At 47.0% G+C, this 21,799-nt stretch overlaps 1 protein-coding gene across 2 annotated transcripts in view; it reads right to left on the bottom strand.

Moving 5' to 3' along the window:
* Positions 1 to 129: 129 nt before the first annotated feature.
* GPR132 (G protein-coupled receptor 132) overlaps positions 130 to 21,799 on the bottom strand; it is a 29,586-nt gene continuing 7,916 nt past the window's right edge. Inside the window, exons 1-2 of one of the 2 annotated variants that reach the window (XM_019518473.1) lie at positions 6,671 to 7,085; positions 130 to 2,019 (exon numbers count right to left, since the gene is read on the bottom strand). In XM_019518473.1, the coding sequence (XP_019374018.1) occupies positions 961 to 1,971 (1,011 nt within the window). In that variant the 5' untranslated portion in view covers positions 1,972 to 2,019; positions 6,671 to 7,085 and the 3' untranslated portion in view covers positions 130 to 960. Of the gene's footprint in view, positions 2,020 to 6,670; positions 7,086 to 21,799 lie in introns of those variants that run through there. The other variant, XM_019518472.1, reaches the window with a different exon arrangement.

Raw genomic sequence — 21,799 nt, 5'->3', positions numbered from 1 at the left:
TGTATTTTGCCCACCCCGTGCTAGGATCTGAAACAAGGTCAATCAGCTTACTGCAGTCCTCTTTGCAATGGACTGAGCCCCAGCCAACCTGCAGATATGAGGTACAAGTTCAATCAAGGTTTTGAGAGATCATGAACATAGTCATCAAAGCTCTTTACTAGAAAAAAATAAGTGCATTGAACAATGTGACACAAGACTTAAGTAAAATACAAGTAAAATATACACCTATATATATATATATATATATATATCATCAAACATTTTAAGCATGTTCCATGAACTGACTACTTATTCTTATTGAAACGTTCTAAACTGGTCACTCTTATTCTGGCCACTCATAGCAGCTAGTCAGGATAGAAGACTCTTCTTGGTGTCCGTACTCTCCTACTGACATCTGGTATAGTGAACTCAGTGGTTCCTTTGTATTAGGTACATTTTCAGCTCTTTAAAATATATTCCTGTGTTTCTTATTTTCCTCCATTTAATCATAAATACCACAAGAGCATGCATTTGTGAGACATAGAAAGCTTCCTTCCCAGTCAGTCTCATTCAGAAACTTAGACTGATGCTGAATGTGTCTGAGGAAAGGTTTTTCCCCTCAGAATAAAAGCCTAAAACTTTACTGGAATTGAACCCAAATCCCTCAGTTTACTGTCTGTGCCCCTTATGGAGCAGGGTTTAGAATGGAAATACTGGTGGGCATGTACTCGAAGTATCTTGGATGTTGAGTAAGCAGAAGCCTGTTCTATTACAAAGCCTTAGCAGGACTCCTCCTACATGTGTCTTTCACCATGAAAAATACCATGCTGAGGTTGAGATGTCATCACATAAACTTCCCTACGTGGTGATGCCCCAAACCTGGGGCCTCCTTTTGGGGAACACTTGAATTGCTGCCACCAGACCTTGACTGCAATGACACAGGTGTTGTGAACCACTGGATTTCCTTCCAATGTGGGGAGCTTATTTTAAAGTTTTGTTTTCTGTTGCATGTGCTGCGTCCTGTGATTCTCTTGACTTGGCGCTATCGGTCCTCAGGGTCATGGATACGTTACGTTGCCATCTTCTCAGAACGCTGTAAAATTCTTTTCTGATGTTGTTGCTAGCCAGTACATAGATGATTGGATCTGCAACACTGTTTGCGGTGGAGAAACACAAAAATACCACGAATGTGGTATATATTTCCTGTTCAAAACAGCACGAATCCTTTGGAGATAAAATATAGCGTACGGATCTTATTAGGAGCACCACATGATAGGGAGCAAAGCACATGAGGAAAATAATGATGATGGCAATTGCCAGGTACTTCACTTTAGTTTTCTGGTGACCGTTTAAGCCGCTGCTTATGTTTGTATTTTGGAAAATTTTGTAGTTTGTGAAACTGAGGATTGCGAAGGGAATGACAAATCCACATAGGAATCTGGCAATGCCAAAATAAGCCAGCAGTGGCTGAAGTGGTAAGGTCTCAAAGCAGGTTTTCTGGTCTGAAGTCTGTTTGCCATCATCAAGAAAAAACACTGGACAGTGGATTACTGCCACTACAGCAAAGAGAACAACTGTGATGAAAACTGCAGTTCTCTGATCCCTAGTCCCTCTGGATTCCAAGGCATACACTACTGCCATATAGCGATCAATAGAAATACAGCACAGTATTAGAATGCTGATGTATATGTTGCAGAAAAAGATATATCCCGTTATGATGCAAGTTTCCGATCCCATCGTCCACTGGTGCTCATTTTGTACATAGATAATCCAGAGAGGCAGGGTACTCAAATACATCAGCTCACATAATGATAAGCTGAAAAGGTAAATGGCAAGTACATTGTGCCTTTTGATTTGTAGCCATGTTAGGTAGGCAGTTAAGCAATTTGCTGGCAGGCCGATGGCAAAAACAATACTGTAGACTGCAACCAGAAGTATCTCACTCCTTTGAACGGGCATCTGTTGACATGAGCAGTTTGTGTCATTCATCATGCTGCAATGTACAGAAACACCAATATAGTCTCACTTGATTTCCATTTCCTGTGATGAAGAAACAAAATGGAAAGTTAGAAGTTGCAAAAGAGTTAAAAATATGACTACAAAGGCAATGGCCTGACAACACAAGGCTAGAATGCACAGACGGCTTCTGAGCGAGGATGTGAAGGTTTGTGGATGGTGCAGTATTGGAAATAGTTTTAAGCGAGGGCAACTCTATCAAAGTCAAAGCTGGGAAAACCTTGTGAAGATTAGGCCTGGAGAGCTCATTACTTATTATTTATATTGCAGTAGCACTAGGAGTGCCAATCATGGACTGTGCTAGATGAGGCTTTGGACTGTGGTTCGGATCCGGAGAAGATTCGGACACTTTGGATGCCAAAGCAGCATGTCCAGATCGAAGCGCTGGCTTCTTTAGGCTTTCTGAAATGGTTTGGAGCTTCTGAACCGCTTCAGGGCTGCTTCGGAGATCTGGCCATAGGGTACAATGGGGAATCAATTAAATAGCTATAACTTCGTTGTTTTTTGTCTGATTTAGATCGAACTTGCAGGGATGGTAGCCTCTGCTGAGAGCATAAAGTCTTCCAAGTTTCAAGAATATTGGTGCAGGGGTTTGGGGGAAACTGCACCCCAAATTCTTGAAAGCACAGCTCATGTCACGTGTATTTGTTACTCCACAGGGGGCTGAAAACTGCAGGAATAGTAGCCCCTGCTCAGGCCACAAAGCCTGCCAAGTTTCAAGGAGATAGGTGCAGGGGTTTGGGGGAAACTGCACCTCAGGCTGCGGACAAGCAAAACTCGTGACATGGGTGACACTGTGTGTGTTGGGGTGCAGCAGGGTGAAAGCTGCAGGCCTGCTAGCACCTGCTGTGGCCACGAAGCCTGCCAGCTGTCGAGGAGATCGGTGCAGGGGGGTTCTGGGGCCCTGCACCTCTGGCTGCTGACAGGCAAACCTTGTGACATGGGTGCTTGTGGGACTGTGTCTGTTTTGTGGCACGGGGAGGGAGGTGGGGGACATGACTACTGCAGGCCTGGCTGCTAGGCTACTGTGTTATCAGTTACCAATCAGTCATGATTCACTCAGGGACCAGCTCAATACACAGTAGCTAGCTAATGTAACCAGTTAATTAGCAAGGCTTAATACCTAGAAAAGGACAAGACTAGCCATAGGAAATAATCAGCTCAGACAATCAGCTGCCCCAGGCCAGAGACAGTCAGCTGCACAAGCACCCATGTTACGAGTTTTGTCTGTCAGCAGCTAGGGGTGCAGGGCCCCAGAACCCCCCTGCACCGATCTCCTTAACAGCTGGCAGGCTTCGTGGCCTCAGCAGGGGCTAGCAGGTCTGCAGCTTTCACCTTGCTGCGCCTTAACACACACACAGTCATCTATGTTATGAATTTTGCCTGTTAGCAGCCAGATATGCAGGGACCCAGAAGCCAGACTCCCCCTGCACCTATCACCTTGAAACTTGGCAGACTTCGTGGCCTCAGCAGGGGTGACCATCCTTGCAGTTTTTACCTGACTGTGGTGTAACACATACACGTGACATGAGTTTTGCTTTAAAAAAATTGGGGGGCAGTTTCCCTGAACCCCCCATTCCTATCTCCTTGAAACTCGGCAGGCTTTGTGGCCTCCACAGGGGCTACCATCCCTGCAGTTTTCACCCCACTGTGGCTTAACACGTACAGGTGACATGAATTTTGCTCTAAAAAATTTGGGGTGCAGTTCCCCCCAAACCCCTGCACCTATCTTCTTGAAACTTGGCAGGCTTCATGCTCTCAGCAGAGGCCACCACCCCTGCAAGGTTCATCCAAATCAGACAGAAAAAACAAGGTTATAGATATTTAATTGATTCCCCATTATACCCTATGGCCAGATCTCCAAAGCAGCTCTGAAGCTTCAGAGCCGATTCGGCTGAATTGAAGCGGGAAACCAATCCAGAGCTCCAAATCGGATTGCTGGCATCTGAATTGCCCGGATCTGAAGCTGAATTGAATAGCTGCCTATTTGCACAGGCCTAGTGCTGTACATAGACAGAACAAGAAGCTAGTTCTTGCTGCAAGGGGCTTGCAATCTAGTCCAGTGATTCTCAACCCAGGGGGCTTGAGATCCTTCCAAGAGTGGCACAGGGTGTAACACACATGCAGACAGAAGTGCAGGTCCCCAACATAACTGAGACCACTTTGCAGAAAGCGTTCTGAATTACAACAATTTCTCAAACAGAAATTCACTGTTCGTTCCAGGGGGAGGGGAATCTAACTGTTGGCTGCCAGCCTGCAGCTGGTTTCCCATAGCAATGGCCCCTCCTCTCTCCCAGACTGTCCCTGTTTCAGAATAGGAGGGGAAAGGGAGCAGAGGGACTTCATTCTAGGGGTTCCCCAGCCCCTGCTGGAGGGTGGGTGAAGTGGAGCCCCCACCTTGGGGGGCCTCCAATACATCCTCCCCACTCTCTAATGAGGGCTGAAAACCCCTGAGACCAAACTCCCTCTGCTCCCTTTACCCCCTCCCACTCTGAAAATAGCTTGAGGCTGGCAGGCAGCGCAGACAGAAGTTACAGGACTTGCTCTGTTTTGAAATGTGCTCATCTGACCCCTCATACAACGAGGGTTCAGATTTTCGCCTGACTGGCCATTTTTGAAGTAATCTGTAGCCATGCATTTGTGTTTGGTCACAGATATAGACTGCTTTCTGTGGGCAGATTGGGCAAAATCCGTCACTTCTGTCTGTGCCCAATGTTAGCACTGTTAGGTGCACAAACATTATTCACACAATAAATTCAGAGATTTCAAACAGGAATCCACAGTGTTAAAATCTTTCTGGTCTGTTGTGGTCTTTCTGAGTTCTTTGCAATAAATGAATTACTCTATTATTTTCCTGTAATCAAAAAAACAATGAAAACTAAGAGCTGGCATCTTCCCAGGGTTGCTTTGAGTCTATCAAAGGATGCCTCAAGTCTAAAAAAGGTTGAGAACTACTGATCTAGGCAATGATTTCTCTTACATGGTGCTTAGCTAATAAGTATTTTTTGTATTATGAACTATTACAAAGACCAGAGAATCTGCAGCATAAAAGAAAACTTGCCTTTTTCCAGCTGCCCGCCCTTGTGGCCAGGGTGTTTACTCCAATTCTCAGGGTTTGGAAGATCAAACACAGATATTACCAGAATTGCTGGGCACATAACAGATCTCTACAGGTTCTTTGTATACACACCAGGCTTTTGGTTTCTTGTCCTAATGGGTCTGTAGGGCTAGCAACAGATGTTGTTGCATTTGTCCCTGGACAGGTTGTGTCCTTGGAACAGAAATATCCTGGGATTGGTGTGTACACACACTGCTCTTCTAATCAGGGTTTAGTGAGTGGCTGAATGCAGTACAACTTTCCTGCCAGTGACTCAATGGTGCAATCCCAGGATAGCCATTCGGATGTACTGAGATGTCCTGGGATAAGCTGTTAGTACTTTTTAGCCCATGAATCTTTTTAGGATGGTGCAATCCCAGGATTTATCCCAGGACAATGGGCATGGATGCCTGAATGACTGTATTTTGTCCAGGGATAAAATAGTTTACCCTACGACAAATGCAACATCTGTGTATAGCCTAGGTTAATGACTTCTCTAGGCTTTTTCTGGTAGCTGCCTGGTGTCCATGACAATTCACCAGTGCTTTGCTAAGGAGACTGCACAGATGCATTTTTTCTCCTCTGGAACTGGCAGGGAAAAGAAGAGGTTGCTGGGACTTGCTGGAAATACGGGGCCATACTACACCATTCATTTTTCCAAAGAGCAGAAGATTAATTTTCACAACTCTCCAATAAGCCACATTAATTCAAAATTGTCTTGCCATAAAACAGATGGACTAGCAACCTGCACAGTTCTGTTCTGAATCAGGAAACAAATGCCTACCTCCACCTTAAAATGCCTCACACGTTACAGCTATGTTAGATGCAGAACGTGCGGAAGCTGTGCTACTCCATGACTCAGTCTCAAGACATGAGTGCATGTACAAAAGCAGTGTACCCACCACTCCAGCTGTGGTGAGGCACAGCCAGCTCCCTCCGGCAGGCCAGGGCTGCTCCACTAGCAAGTCTGAGGAGAGGAAAGAGCCACTGCTCTGCTTCTTTCTTACCCATGCCTGATTTCTTAGAGACTGCTCATGTCCGGAGACGAAGATCTGTGCTCTGCTCAGCCTTTATGGGCGCGTCTACACTGTACAAGGCAGTGCAGTTGGGAAGACATGTTCTGTCTTCCAGCTCCCAACTCAGCACATGCCACATGCTGAAACAAAGGCCTTAAGCTGCTCTGATGAGCACCCCCAAGACAGCAGCACTGGGCATGTGACTAGAAGCAGTGACGTGACTTTTTTGGGCACTGGGTGACTGCAGAATGGGAACAAATGGGCAGGGCATGCTTTCACTCTGGCCCTCCCCACAGTCTGACACCACAGAAATATGGAGCATGTGGCCTAGCCAAGGGGAAAGGTGGAGTGGGTCCTTGCTGCCTTACTCTGCCAACCCTACAATGTGCATCCCTGTAAGCGTCAAGTAGAAATTGGTCCTAATGGATTAAGTTTCACAACACCCTACTACTCGGGAGATGAGAAAAATAGAGGCGGGGTGGGGGGAAGGGGGGGTGATGAGAGAGAAAGGAAATGCCCTAAGTCACACAGAAAGTGTTGAGAGAGGCAGGTTTAGTCCTACCTGCCACTCCTGTGTCCTGTTCTGTAGGGGCTGGATTTGCATGTCCTCGCTTGAGGGCTTCCCCTACAAGAAGTCTCCTCCACACCTGGCTTCGGCACAAGTAGTGGTGGGGCAAGGTGCTGGTCTCTGAATGGGAATCAGAAGCTGGCCCTGAACCATGCTGCTTCTTCACTCAAACACTTAGCTGGGTTGGTTTAGTTAGGGAGGAGCCTGCCTTGAGCAAGGGGCTGGACTAGATGCAACCTCCCAAGGGCGCTTCCAGCCCTATTTTCTATGACTATAAGCAAAGCTGCTTCCTTTCAGGTGGGAGGTAGGAAAAGGGCATGGACTGCAACACCACCAGCATCAATTCTGCAGATGCTTCTTGTCAAACTGGGAAGCAAATGTCCAAGCAAGATTTTAGACCTTAGTGCAGGGGTGGGCAAAATGCAGCCCAGGGGCTGGAAGCAGCCCGCCAGGCCATTCTATCTGGCCTGCAGGGCCCCTAAAAAATTTAGAAAATTAATATTTATCTGACCTGGGCTGCCTCTCATGCGGCCCTCGACGGCTTGCCAAAACTCAGTAAGTGGCCCCTGCCCGAAATAATTTCCTGCCCCTGCCTTAGTGGGCAATACAGAGGCAGGTTCCTGAAAGGGAATGCCCTTTAGGGCCAGCTTGTGGTCTCCTTGCTTGCCGAAGTCACCCTTCATGGCGTAAAGTGCTACTCCCCAAAACAGGCTGACAATCGTACCTTTTACATTTACTCCTGCCCTTTAATACAACGCTGTTACTGTCACACAGGGCTTCAGGCTATGTCCCTTGTCCTCACAGCTTATTCCTCTGCAGTGACCAACAACAGCAGACTGGCTTAGCAGTTGAGGTGAAGTCAGGGCAAATTTGTGTGTTTTCCACGCCTACTCTGTCTGATATTTCTTTGAAACAACAGGAAGTAACATGGTACAAATAAGCTTTGGTTTTGAAAATAAGCTGAACGAAAAGCTGAGAGGAAAGAGAAGGACGTAGGCAAATTCAACAGAGGCCAAGTAAGGAAGAAAATAAAATTACTGTGAAAAAGAACTGGCCCTTTGGTCCTGCTGCCTACACAAACCCCACACAGCACTGTGTCAGGGTTACCTGGAACCGGGGACTTTGTTCTCAGTGAGCACTTGATGAGATCTGAGTGCAGACTGACCCGCAGCTTGAGTTAGAGTAAAGATCTGGGCCTGGGTCTGCCATCTCCTTGGTAAGCGCCCCAAGCACTCGGCTGTAGAAGCCGGTTCTCTTTGTATAAAACAAAGTGTTAGAGACACATGCCCTGGCGCGGTGGGTCAGCCCCTCCCCTGGGGTATGGGACATCTCTGTTTCAATCCCCTTCCCCGGGGAACATTCAGTTAACCCTGATGACTGGAGAGACTGAGAACCTCACCTCGAATGCCCTGCAATATGAGAGAGAGGGGTTCAAATTCCCACATGCACAGCACATCTACATGTGCAATTAATGGTGCATATTGCGCCAGAGTTTATTGCTCCCAGGAGCTGCATCTTCATGTGTACCTGGGACCACAGTACATTGAGCCAGGTTGGAGCAGCTCCAGCTGGCAGGAGGCTCAGGGGGGATCATCCTGCCAGCTTGGGGCTGCTTTGACCTGGCTCAGTGTGTTGCGGAGGGGCTAGCTGGCAGGCGGCCTTCACACTAAAGCACCCTTGTGCCCCCACCAGCCCTGTCAGCGTCTACATGTGCATTTCTGCAGAGTAAAAACTCTGCTGTAGTTGTGTTTACAAGTACTAACCTGCAGCGGAGATAATTAATTTACTCTGTCCTAATAGCACTGCATGTGTGGACACTGAGATGTTTACTACAGAGCTAATTAGGGAACTGTAGTAATAATCTCATGTAGACCTGCCTGCAAAGGAAGGACTTAAGCCTGTGCCTCCCATAGTTGGGGTAAGTATCATGAATCTGCCTCCTCCCCCATTCACTTTGCTTTTCAATGAGTATGTAAAACCAGCCAACAAGTGGAACATTTTGCATCTAACAGGAGGAATTTTTCATCTTAGTAGGGGAAAAAAATTCCAAAATCATTATTTCAGTTTGATCCAAACTAATTTTTCTTCCAGTTTGTGTCCTTGCAGAAGTGAGTGAAATGTTAAGCAGTAGGCATGATTGAATCTGGAAGGTACTTGTTTACCGGCCACGGAGAGGGCGAATACTTGCTGTTTTTCTCCTTTACGGGTTATACCTAGCTGATTGCTGCTCAGCTGGCTTGCTCTACTGTCCAAAGGTGTGGGAGGACCACATCTGCTTACAACTTTAGGGTATGAGACACCCCTAAGTTTATTAACAAGGAAAACTGCCATCACTAATGCAAAAGCTGCTAAAAAATTCCTGTTAGACTTTTTGCTACATTTTAAAATCAATTTTTTATTAACGTTTGGGGGAAGAGACCATCAGAAAACATTGCCAAAATCTTCATCAAAATCTCTACAGAAATAACTGAAATTGTTTAAACTCTTGAAAAAAAAAAAGCCAAAATCTTAACATCTCACTAAACCATGCTCTCTGCTGTCAAAAGCTTTGTGGGTTTTTAACCAGTTCTATTCCTGGCATGAAAGAAGCTTCTTTTTAACCCTCCGCCCCCTGTGGCTAGCCTGTGGCCCCCCAATATGGCTTGCGGTTGTTTTTTTAATGCATCTTTAATCCATGCAAATAAAAGTGGAGGCTTTTGCTGCACACGTAATACTGAAGGCCATGGTCTGGCCTGCTGTGGTGCTGTTGAACACCTTTGATCCTAACCCACATGTATTCAAATGTATTGAAATCCCTGAGTTTCAGGTGCTAACCATGTAAGAAATTCCAAAACAAAGCACAATCCAAAGCATTGTTTCTGTCACTTGCTTTTGCTCAGGTTGACAGCATGTATTTTCAGAGCGACACCAAAAAAACAATTCACGTCTGTTCAAACAGGCCCGCGTTCACTGAAAAGGGTCACAGATCCTAGGAACTCTTCTAAAGCACCCAGCGTAAGTTTGACATGGATGAAATCTGGCAAACCAGGTCTGATGTAGCTATTCCAGCAGAGGGGCAGGTTCTGTACTGCCCCAACAGGGGCAAAAGTAGCCATGATACTAGCTCTTGGTTATAAGCTAGAGCAGCCTCTGGGACTGCATAATCACCCCTGTCAGGTATCCCAGTACTGCTCCATGATTATGCGAATGAGGCCCCTTGACATAGTAAACCCTAAAGATGTGGACAGATGTACCACATAGAACATTTGAAATACACCTTAAACTCCATGCAGGCCACTTTAGACCAGTTTAAACTACCTGAAATATTTCAAAAGCACATTGGGAAAACCGAGTGCTATTTTGAGTCAGTTTTCCTTGGACCAGTTCAATGTTATGTGTGGACATAGTGCATTCCATGCCTAGTGTCTGGTCAGTCCTCCAGGCATCCCAAACTGCACTGTTCCTCACCCCGCTCCTTTCCCCATAACCCATAATGGGACTGCTCTGGGATGCAACCAGGATTCTGCTGCTCAGAGATCTATTGCCTAGAGAGACCACAGTATTCAGGGGAAGGGAAGCAAAAAACTTCTGTATTAGTTTTACTTCCTTGCTAAGGACCCTAGGTGGGTAATCCCAGGCTTATTTGGGGTGGGAAGCGGAGTAGCTAGTTTTTGCTGGGGGGAGCTCTGTGACACCCTGCTTGTGGTGGGTGGGTGGTTGTTCCTGTAACAGAAAACACCTGTCCACTGCTGGGTGGTGGTGGGGGAAACAGAGCCATTGCACAATGGGCACCGACTAGAACAGAACGGCTGTCACTTCTGTGCTCAATGGGAAGAGAATTGAGCCATTACCTGTTAATCATTCCTCACCCTCTATGGTACGCTCTTGCAGCCGGTCCACCTTGTGCACACATCTCTATGCAACTGCTGGTAATTCAAGGTACATGAGTGATTGGAAAAGCCAGGGAGTTTTGAGAGGCAGGGCATAACACCCAGCCCCCTAGGAACCACAATCAGGAGCCACCTCTCCACTCCAACCTCCTGCCCCAATTTGGGTCTTCCCTCCCCTCTAGAAGAATCCTGGAGAAACTTTGAGCACTGCCCTCTAGATGAGTGGTTTCCAACCTTTTTTGTACCAAAATCCATTTGTAAAATCAATGGCCAGTCCCGACCCAGTGCCCCTCACTCCTGACATGCTGCCCCTACCCCCAGGCCCCAGCTCCCTAGTGCAGCCCCTTGCAGGCAGGAACTCTGTCAGCCTGCAAGGGAAAAGCCATGGCTTCCAACATTTTTGTCCTTTAAAGGAGAATCCATTTTTAAAGTTTGTCCATGATGCTTTCATATATTTTTGCAACCCACTTGTGGGTTGCAACCCATGGGTTGAGAAACGCTGCTGTAGAAGGCATAATGGTCTGGGTCCTCTACCACCCCCAATGGTGTTTTGGCAGAGATGCAATCCCTAAAAGGTGAGGGGTCTGCTTAGGACCCTAAGCAGTGTACAGGCAGGGCTGGATTAACGCCTAGGCAAACGGGGCACATGCCTAGGGCCCTGAGTTGCAGAGGGCCGTGGTCCTTCCCTCCACAGCAGCAGCACCAATGGCCCCATCTGCCTCCCTTCCCCTCCCCTTCCCCTCCTCTCCCCTCCCCTGGCCTCACTGCAGCAGTGGCTGCTTTAGACCCACTCCCTGCAGGCAGCAGTGCTAGGGTGGGAAGTTGGGGTTGTCTCAAGGGGCCCACGAGTTTGTTTCCCTGGGGCCCACTAAAGGGTTAATCTGGCCTTGTGTATGGGTAGACACTTCTGTCCAGAAGCGACTGTGAACTGGTTCCCAATCGGTGATGTTTTTAGAACAGCTCAAGTCTGTTCACACCCTGAGGCTATAAGGTCACATCTGTCGTGTCTAGCAGCACTGCACTGGTGCTGCCCATCTACTTAGTTGTTGTGCACCTCCAGCTCAGAAATGATGCTGGGAAGCTAGTTTAGTGCAGCCTCTCACTCCAGACCACTGCATCTTGTGCGGTTTACAGCAGCTGCTGAAGGTGCTGCCTGACTTGGGGCTCACGCATGCAGACAATGGCCCATGAGTAGGGTGGGCTCAAGCGTGGGAGTCCCCAGCAGCAGTGGGAACGTGGTGCAGATGTGTGCTAGAGCTTCTGAGGCTGAACAGGACGACATAAATGGAGTAAAAGAATGCTTTGCAGAAAGATAAAGGGCCTATTTATAGCACTGGTTTATAGAACAGTCAGAGGCTTGGCTTGATGTCAGTAGCATCTGCAGGAAGATGAATTTCCAGTGGCAACAACTGAGTGGACGAAATAAAGTGAAAAAACTCAACCCCTCCTTCCCTCTAAGCAGGACGTCCCTTCTCAAAGTGTCTTGGCCTTGCTGAAGGAGTAAGTTGCTCCTAAGTGGGCGTGGATCTACATGTGGTATTAATTTGACTGAATAAACTCCAGTTTGTGCTGGAGTTTACTGTTTCCAAGCACTGCATTTACACATGCACTCAGGACCATGGCACGCTGAGCTGGCTTGGTGCAGCTCCAGGTAGCAGGGAGCCCCAGGGGTCAGCCTGCCAGTCCAGGGCTGCTCTGACCCAGTTCAATGTGCTGAGAAGGGGATGGCTGGGGCACAAGGGTGCTTCAGTGTGGGGCTCACCAACAGGCAGCCCCCACACTGAAGCACCCTCACACCCCAGTCAGCCCCACCAGCATCTACATGTGCATTGTGGCAGAATAAGTAACGCTGCTGCAGGATAGTACTTGTGTTTATAAGTACTATCCTATGGTGGCATTTATTAGTTTACTGTGCCCTAATAAGGCTGCATGTGTAGACAGACTACTGTGGAGCTGCAGTAAATGTCTCATGCAGATGTGCCCAGTGTGAGGAAAGGTACTGGCCAAACGCTTGTAAATGAGATTTGTGCAGAGGAGGCAACCTGTCAGAGCATCCCTACCATGTGTGCTCAACCTCCCTTTGTGTCACACCATGCTGCCCTCTCCAGCTGATAATGATGAAGCCTTCTCCATCCATGATGCATTCAGGAGGCTGACTAACATCTATTCCTGCCAGGCATCAAGGGGGCTCATTATTTTTGTCCAGTAGTAGGACTTCTGGTTGGTTCAGTAGTAGGCTTTCCTAGTGTATTTGTCCAGTTCCTCTCAAGTGGGATTTGAGAGCCCTTTCACTTCTGACCATCTGGCATTAGACTAACTCAATAAGGCACTGGTGACAGGGAGGAAGACTAGAGGCTACTAAGCAATTGTTCAGAGGCCATGATAACCGTTACATTTATGACTTTGGCCCAGCCAGTGACTTGTGACCAAACCCCAAGGAAACCTTTCTCTGCAACCTGACATAAAAGTTTTTACCCTCAGATATAATATTATTGAACCAATTTCTATTTTCTTAAAAAAGAAGAGAAAAGGTGGTGTAGATGCTGGCAAAAAAGATAGCACAAAGCTAATCCCTGCTCCCGGACAGGTGAAAAATCAAAGGCAAAATGAAAGCAAGGTGAGTTAATATGCAGATGGTAAGATTGAAGAGAGATGCTTTGTATAGTCACAGCTGTCTTGGTTATGCTCTAACAAGTTTAAGAAAAAACTCTGTGGCTTTTGGGGTGTGTTCAACCTGGGGTATTTTTGTTGAAGTTACTGCTTTAATGTCTCCTTTTTTGTGCTGCCTACGCCCTCAAGCAGCTTTGTAGTCTCCAATAGACTGTACCTCCCTTTAAAGCACCTGCAGCGTAGCATCTCACTCAACGGGCAAGAAGGAAGTGAGAGAGAGGTTCTTGTGTTAAACTATGAATAAGCTTTCGGCACAGGTAATGCTGACATTCGCTGCAGAACAGCACGAAGAGTTAGGGCAGCCAGGTACAGAGATCAAGGCAAAAACTTTCCCCATGGGAACTCTAAGGAGCATTTGTCCCAAGTGGTACCAGGAACAACCTGGGATACTCAAAGAGCAGCTTGTTTGTCTCCTTCAGAGAGTCAGTTAGGGACAAGCATTGTCCGACCTCTCTGGAGAAATTTCCTTAGTGGCAGAGCACTAGGCTGATACAAAAATGGTGTAGGAAAGCTGTGGGAGGCAGAAGATTATCAAATAAAGACTGGAGCGGCTTAGGAATAGCAAAGCCTACATCTATACAGTAGGTAGCAGCAGATGACTCTCATGGCCCATTCTAACTCCATTAGTCTGTGCCTTGCCTCCCAGCTCTGTTTGGATTGGGAGAGGAGATATATTGTATTTTTCTGAGTCTGTTTTGATTTATACAGGCATAGGTTTATTTATTGTGGGGGTCTTGGGCACATTGAAGAAACCCAAAGAGACAGATGTAACACACGGGCTTTACTGAGAACGTAATTTTTAAACTAGTGCCCTGAGAACATCCTCAGGCAGCAAAGGAGCTGCTGCAGGTACATGTTTGCATGCAATTGTATAGGAGTAAGCAAAGAATAAGTTGGTTTCCTCCTCTAGAGGCTTGATTTTTTTTATGCAGTTCTGTAGCACATAACCACACCGGGTGCTCTTCACACAACTAAAGCACTGTCAGAAACAACATTTTAAAACCATTAGTGCTCATCACATTTCTGAAGAATCTGAAGGGGCAATTCTTCCCCATGAGAAACTTTCTCCTTTTTCATGGACACTTTATAACTAAAAAGGATTCTGTGCTTATGCCACATTGCTCAGTTATTTATATCCATGAGGTAGAACATAAATGTTCCTGGAGCATTCATTCAAAAATAGTTCAGTTATAGCTCTTCACCTTGTAAGTTAGCATTAGAGTTTTGTCAAATGTAGCAAGTTTTATGTTTGCAAGCATAAGTATCTGACGTGAGAATCACGGCCCTATGAGATACTCCCATCTAGGGGACAAGAATGCACCATGTGGTATATGTGACAAATCAAAACCACTCAATTTAAAAAATACTTCAAATCCAGTGTTTGCAAACAGCCTGGAGAGTTGTCTTACAGTTATGAGTTATTTTACATAAGCCTGTCCAATTACTTTTCAGTAAGGAATAATTCAACAAACCCATGTACATACACACTGGGGGCTACTTTAGCGTTTATACCCTGCATACCCAGGCCTCATTCCTCAAACCGCTAGCTACAGGTGACAGTATGAACTAGACCTTTTTCCTGCCAACACCATCTCTACAGGCCAGGAGCTCATGTTAGCCATCACAGAAGAATGCAGGAAATCCTGCCAGCCCCTGATTCAGTCAAGTGATACGACATGTAACAGGAAAAAGGCATGGTTGATGATACATAAACTAAGCAACAACCCAAGAAAGGTAGATCAACATCATAATGTCACCATTAACCAAACTGCTCACTAGGTGCTTCCCAATGGGAAAAGTCCAAAAACCAAAAACAAACCAAAAACACCTTAGGCTGGAAAGGTATAAATGTCCTAAAGACCCGGGTTTTACCAGTAGATTCTTAACGACAGAGTTGGATACTGGTATTAATGCACTGAAAACCATAAAAGCTGCTGGCCTTGATGACATGCTTATCGAACAAATCAAGCAATTTGGCCCGTAGATTCAAGAATGACTCCTTTGCCCATGAAGGCTGTGTGCCCCTGCAGGCTGCGGGGGCATGGTGACCACCCACAGGCGGCGGCAGTGTCAGCGGCGGGGGCGTGGTAGCAGTAAGTAGGGTCTACCCACAGGCAGCTGCAGCGATGGCAGTGGTGGGCAGGGGGGGTGGCGGTTGTCACAACCTGCAGACGCCACCGGCAGTGGTGGCAGTGGCCAGTAGCGATTGGGGATTGCCCGCAGATGCTGCCAGTAGTGTTGGTGGGGTGGAGGTGGTGGCAAGCAGTGACCACCTAGTGTCAGTGGCACTTTTCACAGGGGGTGCACCATCAATCTCAGGGGTGCATGTGCACTTGCATGCACCCCCTACGCATCACCAATGCCTTTGTCTATAAAACTCATGCACAGCCAGTCAAAAAATACCACAGATATGGTGACATGTTCAGGTAGGGGCAGTTGTAAAGCCAGGGAAAGATCTATCTGACCCAAAGAGCGTCAGACCTATCTCTTTCCTATGCCACACATACAAATTTTATGAACAACTGATACTGAACTGGTTTGTCCCATACATGGATGAACATCAAATATTCCTAAACATGAGCTAGCTGCTCAGTCTAACTCAACATATTGAGGATGGTTTGGAAAGAGGCCAAATCACCGGATCTATGTTCATAAACCTAACAGCTGCCTATAATACATGTAACTGCTGACGACTCCTTCACAAGATGCTGAAAATGATAAAGATCTAGACCGTACGCAGCCAATATGAACCTTGCTCAAAACCAGCCTTTTTTATCAGACTGGATGGAAAGAGAAGCAGATGGAGGTGACAGATTTGGCCTCCCCCAAGGAAGCATACTTGCACCGCTGTTATATAACATCTATATAAATGATCAATCAATCTGGAATCAAAATGTTTCATCTATGCGGATAACCTGTGCAAAAAGCCCCAAACTCTGGCTTTGACCATGTTGAAAAAATCCCTAAGAAAGGCACTAACTGGCCTAAACTCATACTACACTGAAAACCAATTATATGAAAACCTAGCAAAAGCATGTGCCTTCCATCTCAAAAACCATGAGGCCAACCGCCAGCTCAACATTACATGATCCCGGACTCCACTATCCCACTGTTCAAATCCAGTTTACCTTGGAGTCACCTTCAATCAAACCCTGCCAAACAAAGAACACATCATGGAGACAAAAGCAAAGGTGAGCATTCGTAACAATACTTCATATAAGTTCATCAACTCAAAATGGGGAGCTAGCCCTTCAACCATCCGAACCGCTGCTCTGGCTTTCAGCTCCTCTGCCAAGTATGTATGCCCTGTATAATAGCGAACTGTACATGCTAAGTGCCTGGACCCCATTCTGAATGACAGCTGCCAGTGCATCAGAAGCTGTTTGAAGCCTACTAGCCTAAATAATGTGTACCTGCTGGCTGGCATCACTCTGCCTGACATCAGAAGAGCAGTGGCCAGCAAGACAGAATGATTGAGGCAAACTGAAGATGTGAGACCCCCACTGTATGACCATCCTGCATCACACAAATGTCTGAAGTCACACAGGAGCTTCCTCACCAGCAGCACTCAACCTCTCCATGCCACACCCAAGAAGACATGATTACGGATGTGGAACAAGAGACTGAACAAAAGTCCAGAAAAACAATGGGCACTCCAGCAGCTGAATCCTTGCCGCCAGGGGCTGATGAACCACAGCAAAGGTGGCAATGTCTCAACTGCCTACGTTCCAGAAAAAACATAATGAAGAACTGGGGCTATACCATTGGTTCACCCACCTGTGACTGCAGCACAGAGCCTTAGACTATGCAACATCTGCTGCAACGTCCGCTGCTTGAAGGCGTGTGTACAATGAAAGATCTTGCAAAGCACAACAAATGAGCGCAAGCATGTGTAACAAAATGGTCAAATGTGCTGCAGAGAAGACCCTGCATACTTCAGATTTCATGTCTCAGACCATGGGCGTCTCTGAAAGAGATGCAGGGGCTACCTTCATCTCTTTCATGACTGTCCTACATACAGAAGAAGCACAAAGTAGCCAGTGGAGATCCACGTGATAGAACAGACCAGAGGGATGTGTGGCCAGTCAGTATTGTGATGTGTTGAAACAGGTTAAAGGCCAGCCACAATGCTGATGGACAAGGGAGTGGGAAAGCTGCTGTTACACAAGACTGGTGGTTTCAGTAGGATTGAAGCTACTAGCTTCCTCATGGCTTTCCTTTGAAAATGACAGCAGTGATGGGAGACCTTGGGAGAACTGGAGGTCTGACTGAACATCTGAAGTCATCTTAGGTGTGGCAGCCACTGCCGTTCGTCCATGAATGGCTAGCTCACTGGTCTCCTTCACAAGAAGCGACTGTAGGGGCGACAGCAGTTGCTGCTAGCTGTTACATCAGGGGCATCTCTGTTTTGCCATGCTTCAACACCTCAATTTAAATCTAGTCACGATCTGGGGCTTTTGTTCCCTTGGGCGCACTGAATTTAACTCAACCCACAGCTCCAGATGGCTCTTCTCACCACTAAATTTCATCACCAGCACGTGCAAGTTTCTCCTTACTCCCAGACTAGCTAAATTGCTTACATGGGTCAGAATCTACGTAGCATTTAAGAGTGTCCTTTACTTTAGGGAGATGAGGAAACACTGGAAGTGGGATTGACTTTTGTTGCACGACTCTGTTAGGCTGGGGTCCTTTTGAAAAGAGAGGGGGAGAGAGAAAGCTCTCATGCCTTAAATGCTCAGAAGAGTACAGAGCTTTCTGGAGCTAATTCACATGTCAGACCTGGTAACCTACCTTCAAAGGGTTGCAGGGGTGTGTGTCTGTGTGTGATAGCTGGCGCTTTAGATGTCATGGCCCAAACACTTCAGATCTGAATCCTAAAGTGTTCACAAACTACAACTAAAGAAGTCAAAGAACAGAAATTCTGGCTTGATTTTAAGGGATACCACATTCTCACTGTTTTGACAGACTTTAAGAGTTGTTGTTGCTCAACTACGCTTGTGACTAGCAATAAGATTTTTATCACTTCCTGCATTAGCTCACATGTAATTGAGACAGAGAACGGAAAACCCAAGAGAATATTTTTTATCCAGACTACCTGGTATGCCTCCCGACTAGCCCACTGGCTTTACCCATTTCTCCTAGTGAAACAGCTGTCTGGATCTGCAGAAGAAAAGGTGGAATGCATTACCAAAATAGAGCTTAACAGTGAGGACAAGCAAGGAAGTTGCAGGCACAGCTAAACTGAGTATACAGAGAGCTAGGAAGCAGCAGAAAAGGGGAACAAGGCATCAGGGTGAAAGTCTTTAGATCATGGTTGGACCACTGGCTGGATCGGGCCCATGGAAGACTCCATTTCCCAGCAGCCCATTGTGCAGGTCTCCATGGAGACTCCAGGAGTGGTGGGGCCATGACAGCACAGGGCCACTGCCTCCATGGAGACTGGTCTGAATGGCACTGGCAGGGCATGTGGCTGGGCAGGGAGCTACTCCAGAGCCAAGCTGGGATCTTGCAGTGGAGCCAGGGCAGAGTCATGATCCACTGGCCCAGGGACATGCAGGCAGTGCATCACGGCCCTGCCCCAGCTCCACGGCAAGATGCTGGCTCCAGCCCTGGAGCAGCTCCCTGCCCAGCTGTGTGCCCTACGAGCATGCTGCTCAAGCTGGTCTCTGTGGAGACCCTGGTCCCACGCTGTAACAGCCCCACTGCTCCTGGGGTCTCCGTGAAGACCTGCTGAAGCGACGTGGGCAGGAGCTGCTGGGAAATGAAATCTGGCCGCTGGCTGGATCCACCATTTTGCCCATCCCTGCTTTAGATGGACTCGCCTAGAGAGATGGCTAGAAATGTCACCTGGAGAGAAGTCTGAAGCTAGGGAAGCTGAAAGGAAAGGATAGTGTCCAGGTTAGTGCGAAATGAATGTAAGCAGGTGAAAGCATCTCACACTCCTGCACATGCAGCCTCCCATGACGCAACAGCACCCCAGCAGTGAATTCCACCCTGTTCTCACCCAGGCATGAATCGAGCAGGTTTTCACACCTGGAGGCTTTTTTAAAGTGCTCACACCTTAAAGTGATAGTTTTGACAATGGAGTGTATGCTAATTATTTCTTGCAAATAAAGCTTGTGCAACTTCAGCATACATGACATGGTTTCAAAATGCTACCAGTGACATTCCCTCCTGAGTTCATCCTTTGACTACAAAGAAGCAAATTACGGTATTCTATCAGACAAAGCACAGCACTTCCTATGGCTTAGTACAGAGGTTCCCAACCACTGGGCCGTGGCCTAATACTGGGATGTGAAGGGATGGCTGCCAGGTCATGGCACGGTGGTCAGAGGAGTGGGTGGGGAGAGGTCTGGCCAGGCACTTGTTTGTGAGCATGGAGCCACCCAGGCGTGCAGCAGGTGCTGGCACTTTATATTAAATTTAAGTATGTAAATTAGATTGCCAGTCCACAGTGCGTTTGCTGGTCTGCAGTATAAAAAAGGTTGGGAACCACTGGCTTAGGAGGTCCAAAGCTTACACTTGTGACAGGTGCCAAGTTTCTCATTAATGAGCATTGTTCTGTGGCCAAAACAGGTTCTATATGAAGGATTTCTAAGGACCTTGTTCCACATTAATTTTAGGCAGCTCCTGGAGCTCTTAACACCTGTATTGTCCACACATTTGACGCCTGAAACTGGTTTGAAGCACACGTTAGGCAGCTTAAAGCTACACCACTCCAGGGCAGGTTTCTCTCTGACCTGTGTTACCAGCTCATGTTCTATTAATGTGTAGTCACATCCCCACCTAGTGCAGGGACAGAAACCTGTCCTGGCTCACTTACACTGTACTGGCAACTCACAGCTGTGCAGGTGGGGGGACAGTCAAAGAAAGTGTTTTGCCTTAAGGTGTGACTGGTCCAAACTCAAGCTAGCACTAACACCAATTAACAGTGGAGCAGCTCACAGTGCAATGCGTCACAAAGCCCTAATGCTAGGGGTTAGAACATCAAGGCTGAGTAGAGGTTTTTCAGCCACATCACAAAACCTAAGGTTGCAAGTCACTAAGGCTGAGTCTAATTGTCAAACCAAGGCACAATCACCAGAGAAGCATACTTTCACACCGACAAATGCAAAAAAACAGAGGCCAAAGGAAGACTGGACCCCTAACACAGTGGTACCAAGCACTATGGCAATCAGTCCCAGCCTCACCCAGAAAAGGACTGTACATACGTCATTAGTGTGAGGCGTTTCCTGCTGAGACGTTTCACCTGTGCCTCGTGCATACTAGCCCCTAAACCGCAAGCAGAGTTAGTGCAGCGCAGCACGTACGGCAGTCTGCTCTGCCTCTCCCAGCCCCCCAGGTCTGACACCACAGCCCCATAAAACAATGCTATTGTCGTGGAAAGAGAGGACAAGTCTCACCAGTCTCCCCCTTGGGAATGTTTAAGGCACTCTTATTTTCTGACTCGGGAGGGAAAGATTGGAAATCTGAACAAACCACATACACCAGCTTCATAGTCAATGCTAATTTAACAAGAATAGAGCAAATCTTTTGGTTGGTCATGGTGAGGGAAACCTGTGAATGCAGACCCCAGAAAGAAGATGACATTCATCCTGGTTTGGCTGCCTACCCAGCTCCTGTGCTTTGAGATACACACTCCCACTGTCACCTTCTCTTCCATTTCCTGACCATGCTCCCACTGGCTGGACAGGCCTCCTTCACTTGACACTCTCCCTGGGGCACCATCGTATCTCAGCTCCGGGAACCTACTTCTCTTAAGAGGCTTTGCCCCTCCCTATGAGACTTGTTTTGTTTGCTACTTCTTGCCCCATGATGCATAGCCTACAAGCGAGGTGACTTGCATTTTTACTAGTTCATGCCCTTACATCAGTTGTGCCCCTTTTTACAAGTTGGTTGAGACACCATGAGCAGTTCTTCCTCACTTACACTGTTTAGGCCACCAATGACTTGCACCTAAAGAGACAATTGCTGCAAATGCTTCCTTCCCTCCTGCCCTCCTCTTTCCTTTGGTTCACTGCATTTGACGTCTTGTCTAAATCCCAAATTATGAGCTCCTTGTGGCAGAGACCGTCTCTGTGCTATTTGTTCAACAGCTCACATGACAGGACCCTGACTCTTGACAGAGGCCTTTAGGCAATGCAATAATAGATAATCATGCAAAATCCCAACTGCTGGATGATCTTGGAGTTGTCCTCAGACTGAAGGACAACGTTTAGTTTGACTTGGCATTTACTGACACTAAAATCACAGTGTTTCTACCTCTTCTAGGGCTCTTACAGTGACTCATAGTCCCAACCACCCCTTTTGGTAAGACAGTACTGATTTGTGAAATCAAGGATCCAAAGATTTTAACAATGGCTTTTGCTTTTGCACATCTGTGTCTACTTTCAAGTCAGATGAAATCTAGGTCAAGGAGAGGTTTATCTATACATTATCATGAGCTCTCATCACGTTCCTTATGAACGTTCAAAGAATATCTATCATATCTCACCCTGATCTTGTCTGCCAACACGGTCCTCATGCCTCTGCTCCAAATACTTGCATGTTACCTGACACACTTGAGTCAGAAGGCCTGGACGTG

Source organism: Gavialis gangeticus, unplaced genomic scaffold, assembly GCF_001723915.1.
Source record: "Gavialis gangeticus isolate Ggan-Ray unplaced genomic scaffold, GavGan_comp1, whole genome shotgun sequence".
Taxonomy (NCBI): domain Eukaryota; kingdom Metazoa; phylum Chordata; order Crocodylia; family Gavialidae; genus Gavialis; species Gavialis gangeticus.
The sequence above is the reverse complement of the archived record's forward strand: the minus strand, read 5'-3'. Positions and strand labels throughout refer to the sequence as shown.